General features: G+C 40.6%; 1 protein-coding gene across 1 annotated transcript; it reads right to left on the reverse strand.

Annotated features, from left to right (window-relative positions):
• Positions 1-2,852: 2,852 nt before the first annotated feature.
• On the reverse strand, positions 2,853-4,978 carry ETH_00011845 (cytochrome b5-like Heme/Steroid binding domain containing protein, putative; the record flags this gene model as incomplete). The annotated part of the gene is made up of 4 exons (XM_013379632.1): positions 2,853-2,978; positions 3,324-3,403; positions 4,410-4,546; positions 4,905-4,978. The coding sequence occupies 4 exons, from the start codon at positions 4,976-4,978 to the stop codon at positions 2,853-2,855; spliced, it is 417 nt and encodes a 138-aa protein (XP_013235086.1).
• Positions 4,979-7,921: the final 2,943 nt, after the last annotated feature.

A 7,921-nucleotide genomic window follows, 5' to 3' on the forward strand; every position in this document is an offset into this window, starting at 1 on the left:
ATTTAATTTAATTATTTCACTTATTTATTTATTTAATTTTATATTCACCGAATTCAAATTTGTCCGCAGCGAATCGCGACGCACAAAAGCGTCTTCGGCGTAGCCGTAGTCGCGGGGGTCCACTCTAAATATAAATAAATAAATAAATAAATAAATAAATAAATAAATAAATAAATAATAAATAATAAATAATAAATAACAAATAAATAAATAAATAAATAAATAAATAAATAAATAAATGAAGAAGGGGAGAAAAGAAGCCGCTTTGTTTTCTCGTTTTTGGGGGTTTTTTTCGGGAAGCGCATTCGGCAAACAACCATCCTAAACCCTAAACCCTAAACCCTAAACCCTAAACCCTAAATTCCAAACCCTAAATCCTAGACGCCCTAAACCCTGGAGCCATAATGCTGCAAACCCTCAGCACCTCAACCCCGAAACCCTCCACACCCTCAACCCTAAACCCTCAGCAGCGCAAAATGTAAACCCTACACCCTCAACACGTTAAACCCTAAACCCTAAACCCTAAACCCTAGTTGCAATCCCTAGAGCCTGAACCCTCGACACCCTAAATTATAAATCGCAAGCCCTCGAAACCCTAAACCCTCGGCCACAAACCCTCAACTGCGTGGCCTCCAAACCCGAAACTCTCGAGACCTCAAACCCTAAACCCTAAGCCCTCAAGAGTTATACCCGAAACCCTCATGTTGCAGCATAAACAACGCAAACCCTAAACCCTAAACCCTCGAAACCCCCCACCCCTAGCGCTCCAAGCCCTGCCCAGCCCTAAACCCTAAACCCTAAACCCTAAACCCTCACATTTTGGTGGCTATGGCCGAGGATCTGAAAGCAGCCAAAGAAGAGAGCCGCGCGCGGACTCTCTTCAGAGCTGCTTTTCCCGTATCTTCTGTCATCTTTTGAATTGAAATAAATAAATAAACAAATAAATAAATAAATAAATAATAAATGAACAAATAAATATAAATAAATAAATAAATAAATCCTGAGTGTGTAGATGGCCAGCTGATTTGGACAAGGCTCGGCTGACGGTGGCTGCGGATTTGCCTTCGGCTTTAGGGTTTAGGGTTTAGGGTTTAGGGTTTGAGGAGTAAAATAGAAAAGGGCAAATTAGAAAAGAAAAGAAAGAAGAAGAGACAGCCGAAGAAGAAAAAAGGCAAAAAGAAGCCGCACGGAAGCACTGCGCTTGAGTGAGGTGTACGTACACCCGAAGCTGCCGCAGGATCACTCGGAAATAAGTCCTCAAAAGTGACATTAAATAAATTAAAATTAAATTTTAAACTTCAAATAAAGTTTAATTTCAAATAATAATCGACAATAAGTCCTTGAGGATCCAAGATGAAGCTCCACATCGACTGCAGGGCTCCACAATGAGCCGCAGCTGCTGCTGCTGCTGCTGCTGCTGCAGCAGTTAATTCTCAGCTTTTGTGAGAAGCAAACTTGAAAAGTTTAGTTTTAAATAAAAACGAAAATGAAAAAAGAAAAAGAAACAAGAGAAGATCTAAAATGGGGTGTACAGACAGCCGGGTAAACCACTGGACAGCTGCGGCCTCTGGGGCTTCTGTGAAGCATTTAATTCTTTAATTCTTTTATTCATTTCGAATTCTTTGTATTTCTTTGTATTTATTTTATTTAGTTTTTCATTTTATTCGTCATTTTAGACCCGAAAAAGCTTTAACCCCCTTGCACAGGAACCCGCACTGCTGCAGTGTGCTGCTGCTGCAGTGTTGCTGCTGCAGTACTTCTGCTGCTGCTGCTGCTGCAGTGTTGCTTCTGCTGCAGTAATTCTGCTGCTGCTGCAGTGTTGCCTCTGCTGCAGTACTTCTGCTGCTGCTGCTGCTGCTGCTGCAGCTACTGCCGCTGCAGGAAGGCTGGTGTCGACCCGCCTCCCAGTTTAATATTAACTATAATTTCTTTGCTGCTGCTGCTGCTGCTGCTGCTGCCTTTTCTGCTACTTATGTATTTTTTAGTTTTGGTTCTACCTTTATTTATATTTACTACTTCGGAGACCAAAATTAAATAAAATTGAATTAAAACATATTTCCTTTTTGTAGAGGCAGAGCTGACTCTAGTGGGACCAAAACAAGAAAAAGAAATATATAAATAAAATAAATTAATTAAATCAAATTAAATTCAATTTAAATTAAAATAAAATAAATTAAATTAAAGTTCAACAACTTGATAAGTCAAAAAAGCCAGATGCCTCAAAAGAAACTCATTGCTGCTGCCTCCCCTTGCTTCTTCGCTGCTGCTGCGGCATTTTGCTGCTGCTGCTGCCGCGGCACTTTGCTGCTGCTGCCGCGGCACTTTGCTGCTGCTGCATTCCAATAAAGCAGCAGCAGCAGCAGCAGCAGGGGAATAGTGGATAAATACAAAATGTAAAAACAAATTCATATTTCTGTACAAAATCCGTGAATGCGTCCTTCCACAAGTGCTGCTGCTTCTGCTGCTGCTGCTGCTGTTGCTGCTGCTGCTGCTGCTGCTCTTGCGGTTGCTTTGGCGAAGACTGCTGCTGCGGTAACTGCTGCACCTGCAGCAGCAGCGCCTAAAATCTGCTGTTTTGTTGCTGCCGTTGCTGCTGCTGCTGCATCAGCTGTGCAGGTAAGTATTTTAAACTTGTTTTAATTCATTTAATTTAATTAATTTAATTAGTTAATTAATTTAATTAATTTAATTGAATTAATTTAATTCAATTAATTAAATTAATTCAAGAGGCTCGCGGCATTCAACAGCGCAGAAGTAGAGCTGCTGCAGCAAAATGCTACCGACACCTGCTGCTGCAGCCGCTGCTGCTGCTGCTGCTGCTGCTGCTGCCGCTGCTGCTGCTGCTGCTGCTGCTAATTGTCTTTTTTCTCCTCGAAGTCCACAACAGCAACAAGAGAATATTTGCTTTTGAAGCGCTGCAGCCAAGACTGCAAACTTTCTTTTTCACTTTCTGTCAAAGACTCCCAAGTGCTTGGCGGCTGCACACGCAACACACAAACCCTAAACCCTAAACCCCAAACCCTAAACCCTAAACCCTAAACCCTAAACCGTGTACCCCAAAAGCTATGCCCTCTAACCGTAAACTCCACACCCCAAACCCTAAAACCCAAACCCTAAACCCCAAACCCCATACCCTAAACCCTAAACCCCTAACCCTAAACCCCAAACCCTAAACCCTAATGGCGCTCGTTCGCAAAGGTAACGACAGCGGGGGAAAACGAAGCCCCAGGGCTTCTTCAATTATTTACTTTTATTTATATTTATTTATTTATTTATTTATTTATTTTATTTGTTTATTTTATTTATTTATTTTATTTATTTACAGAATTTAAAAGCTTCTCGTCAAATGACATTCGGGCCAAAGCCACCGTCGCGTCTTTCCCAGCAAAAATGTGGTAAGAACCTAAACAGAAATAAATAAATAAATAAATAAATAAATAAATAAATAAAAAATAAATAAAAATAAAATAAATAAATAAAATAAACAAATAAATAAATAAATAAATGAAAATAAATTATAAAAAAATAAATATAAATGAATAAATAAATGAAGATAAATAAACAAATGAATAAAGAATTAATTAATTAACTAAATTAGTAAATATAAATAAATAGATAAATAGTTTACTTCATTAATTAATTAACAAAAAATAGATATAAATAAAGTAAATAGTAAACATATAAATAAGCAAACAAATAACTAAACATAATGACGAGTAGATATAAATAAACAAAGGTAATTAAACAAACATAAAATATATTTAAATAAATAAATAATAAATAAAAATGAAAGAAAAGTATATAAATAAAAAGATGAAAGCTTTTGCAATAAAAAAGGAAATAATTAAAAGTAATTAAAAATGAACAGATTAAAGATAGTGAGACAGACAAAAGCAAATAAAAGCAATTTAAAAGAATTAAAAACAAATAAAACAAATAAAGCAATTTAAAAGAATTTAAAACAAATAAAACAATAAAAGCAATTTAAAATACAAAAGTGAAAAGAAATAATTGTGCCATAAAATGTTTTGCCATTAACACTGACATCAAAGACAAGTGCTTTGAAGCAAAAAGCACAGAATAATAAAGCAACTAAACAACTAAACAAATAAAATGAATTAAAATGAATAAAATCAAATAAAATGAATTAAAATCAAATAAAATGATTTAAAATGAACTAAAATGAATTAAAAAGATAAAAAAGGACTAAAAATGGATTAAAATGATTAAAAACTTGCCATTTTTGCCATGAAATGTTTTGCCATTAACACTGACATCAAAGACAAGTCCTTTGAAGCGGAAAGCACAGAATAATAAAGCAATTAAACAGCTAAACAAATAAACTGATTTAAAATGAATTAAAACGAATTAAAAGGATTAAAAATGGATTAAAATGATTAAAAACTTGCCATTTTTGCCATAAAACGTTTTGCCATTAACACTGACATCAAAGACAAGTCCCTTAACAGCCACAAACAGCTTTTCGCTCTTTTCGCCGTCGCAGCTTTTCAAAGCCTCCAGAGTCATCTGCGGCAGACCCGTCGTGCTGCAGCAGCAGCAGCAGCAGGAGCGCAGCAGCAGCAGCAGCGCAGCAGCGGGGGTGCAGCAGGAGCACGAGCAGCAGCAGGAGCAGCAGTGCGAGAAGCAGCAGCAGCAGCGGGAGTGCAGCAGCAGTTGCAGCAGCAACAGGAGTGCAGCAGCAGCAGCGACAGGAGCGCAGCAGCAGCAGCAACAGCACGAGTGCGGCAGGAGTAGCAGCAGCAGCAGCAACAGGAGTCCAGCAGCAGCAGGAGCAGCAAGAGTGCAGCAGGCGCAGCAGCAGCAACACAGCAGCAGCAGCAACACAGCAGCAGCTAGATTCTTTGTGGAAACAAGGGAAGCTAGAAGGCGGTTTGTGCACTCACTCCACGTCTACATCTGCTGCTGCTGCTGCTGCTGCTGCTGCTGCAGCTCCCTGTTCGCAAGGGGCTTTTTCCATTTTCGTTGGAGATGCAGAACTGCTGTTGCGGATGCGGCAGCTGCAGCAGCGGGGAGCAGCAGGAGCAGCAGCGGGAGATTTCGGGAGAAATGGACCTTTTTTGGAGGATAAAATGGAAATAAAAACGAGTTAAATTCCCAAAATTGAATAACACTTTCAAATAATGCAAAAAGTGCAGCCCTAGCGTTGTCTTGAGCGGGCGCAACGGCGGCGGCGAGTCGAGTGAGGTGTACATACACCCCAGCGTACCACGCCGGCTCGCCCGCCGGGTGTCTTTAAATTCATTTATTTCATTTTATTTTCATTTATTTTCACTTTTAATTATATTTCATTCTTTAATTTTAAATTTCCTTTCTTTTAAATGGTCATAAGTGCACAGTCGATCACCTGCATGCCTTTTCTTCGGATCGCCACTTAACCCATTTCAGCCTTCAGCTTTAATTCTCAACTTCGGCTTTTCATTTGATTCCAAATCTATTAACTAATTATTTAATTCATTATTTATCTATTTATTTATTTATTTATTTATTCATTTATTTATATTTTAAATTGGAAGCTAAAACAGGAAAATGGCATTTATGCAGCTTGCTGAAGTACTTGAGATAATTATGCCAGTTGGGACCTGTGGGGCCCTCTTGCAAACCCTAAACCCTAAACCCTGAACCCTAAACCCCAAACCCTAAACCCTAGGCCCTGAACGCTAAACCCTAGAGAAGACAAGAGGGCGGGTAAAGAGAAAAGCGAAGGAGAATAAATCTTGATGAAGAGTCACGAAGCTCGAGGGGCGTTGTTCTACGTTTCACTGCTGGGTTTAGGGTTTAGGGTTTAGGGTTTAGGGTTTAGGGTTTAGCTGGGATCCTGGTAGGAACTGACAGTAGTAAAACGCTGTGCTTAGAAAAGAATGGGAAAACGCGTGCTGCAGCTAGCTAGCTAGCTGCAGCTAGCTGCAGCGGTGGTTTAGAGTTTAGAGTTTAGGGTTTAGGGTTTATGGTTTATGGTTTAAGATGTCTTCTGCTGGGGACATAGGGTTTAGGGTTTAGGGTTTAGGGTTTTACATATACACATGCGGTGGGGCAATACAGCGAACCCTTGCTAGCTGCTGCAGCTAGCTGTACCTAGCCACTGCAGCTAGCTATAGCTAGTTAGCTAGCTAGCTAGCTAGCCGCTGCAGCTAGCTGGAACTGGCTAGCCAGCCGCTGCAGCTAGCTGCCAAGCTAGCCGTAATTGACTAGCTAGCCACGGCTAGCTAGCCACTGCAGCTAGCCACTGCAGCTAGCCGTAGCTAGCTGCAGTGGCCAGCTAGCCACAGCTAGCTAGCTACTGATCCCGTTTGTCTTTACTTGTCTATCCATCCACTGCAGCTAGCTAGCTAGCTAGCTTGCCAGTCCCCACAGCTAGCTGTGGCTAGCCAGCAAGCCCCTGCAGCTAGCCGTAGCTAGCTGGCCAGTGGGCTAGCCACCCCAGCTAGCTGTGGCTAGCTAGCTAGCCATTAAAGTTGGCTGTGGCTAGCTAGCCAGCGAACGGGGAGTTGCTGCTGCAGTGTCTTGCTGCTGGGGTGTTTGGAGTTGAGTTATATTAATTAATTTGTTTAAAAGAAAAAAAAATTAAATTAAAAATTAAATTAAATTAAATTAAATGTGTTCAATAAATTAAAGTATTCAAACTCCCGTGCTACTGCAGCTGCTGCTGCTGCTGCTGCTGCTGCTGCTGCTGCTGCGCTCGCGCTGTCTCGCTGTGGGGCTGCAGCGCCGCACCCGCGCAGGTCCAGGGTTTAGGGTTTAGGGTTTAGGGTTTAGGGTTTGGTTCAGTGCGCAACAACTTCAGACGGTGAATTTAAAACCCTAGGTTTCTATTTTGTTTTTGCTCTTGGGAAAATGGTGAGGACACGGAAACCCCAAACCCTAAACCCTAAACCCTAAACGCTAAGCCCTAGGCTGCATGCCGAAACCCTAAACCCGAAACCCTTTAAATTGCAGCAATCCCGCGAATGTCTTTGTGTGGGCTTTTGTCTTTTTCTTATTTTTAAATATTTTTAATTTTTAAATTTCGCTAAAGAAGAGTGAAAGAAGTCTTTTGCGGGTTTTCGCCCCCCGGGGTTTCTGCCGCCTCCCGCTCCCAATTTTTGTCCTTTTGAACGCACAAAACCCTAAATTAGGGTTTACATTGCTTTTAATTTAATTATTCTATTTATTTCTGCGAAAATCGCCGTTTAATAAACTCAAAGACGCCCGGAGCTGCCTATACACCGCATTTTCCCTCTGGGCGTTGGGGTGTACAGACAGCTCAAGTGCTCGTTCAAATTCAACTTTTTCTTTTTCCTTTTTTTTCGTTTTTCTTCCCCCCTTCTCTCTTCCTTTTCTCTTAACTGCCATTTATTAGGGTTTAGGGTTTAGGGTTTAGGGTTTGTTTGCAGAAGCTGTTTTGCCCCAAAGATGAATTCGCGGCGAAGAAGATTCGGCTGGTCGCCGCCTTTGCGGGGGTTTCTCTAGAACATCCCGAATTCGAAAAAGGTAATTAAATTAAATTAATCAAACTAATTCAATTAAATTAATTAAATTAATTAAATCAAATTAAATTAATTAGAGTAACTTACATAGTTGTATTGGTTGGATTCAGGTTTGTCTATTCGAAAGAAACTGCATTCTGAATTTGCAAGACCTATAAAACTCGAGAATTGATTAATTAAATTAGTTAAACAACTAATGAATTACGCAATTATTTAATTACAAATTCGTTAAAAGGAACATCCAAAGCAGCCCACCTGCTGCTGCTGCGCTGCTGCTGCTGCTGCTGCTGCTGCTGCAGGGAAGTCGGAGGTGTCTCCGTTTGGGCGTTGGCCGTGTCTGGAGACTGGAGAGGGGGAGTTGATATTTGGAAGTAATTCAATTTGCATGTATTTGTCTCTTTTGCACCAAGAGACCCACCTGGGGGGAGGCAGTTTGG

Source organism: Eimeria tenella, genomic scaffold, assembly GCF_000499545.2.
Source record: "Eimeria tenella Houghton genomic scaffold, Eth_scaff369, whole genome shotgun sequence".
NCBI classification, from domain to species: domain Eukaryota; phylum Apicomplexa; class Conoidasida; order Eucoccidiorida; family Eimeriidae; genus Eimeria; species Eimeria tenella.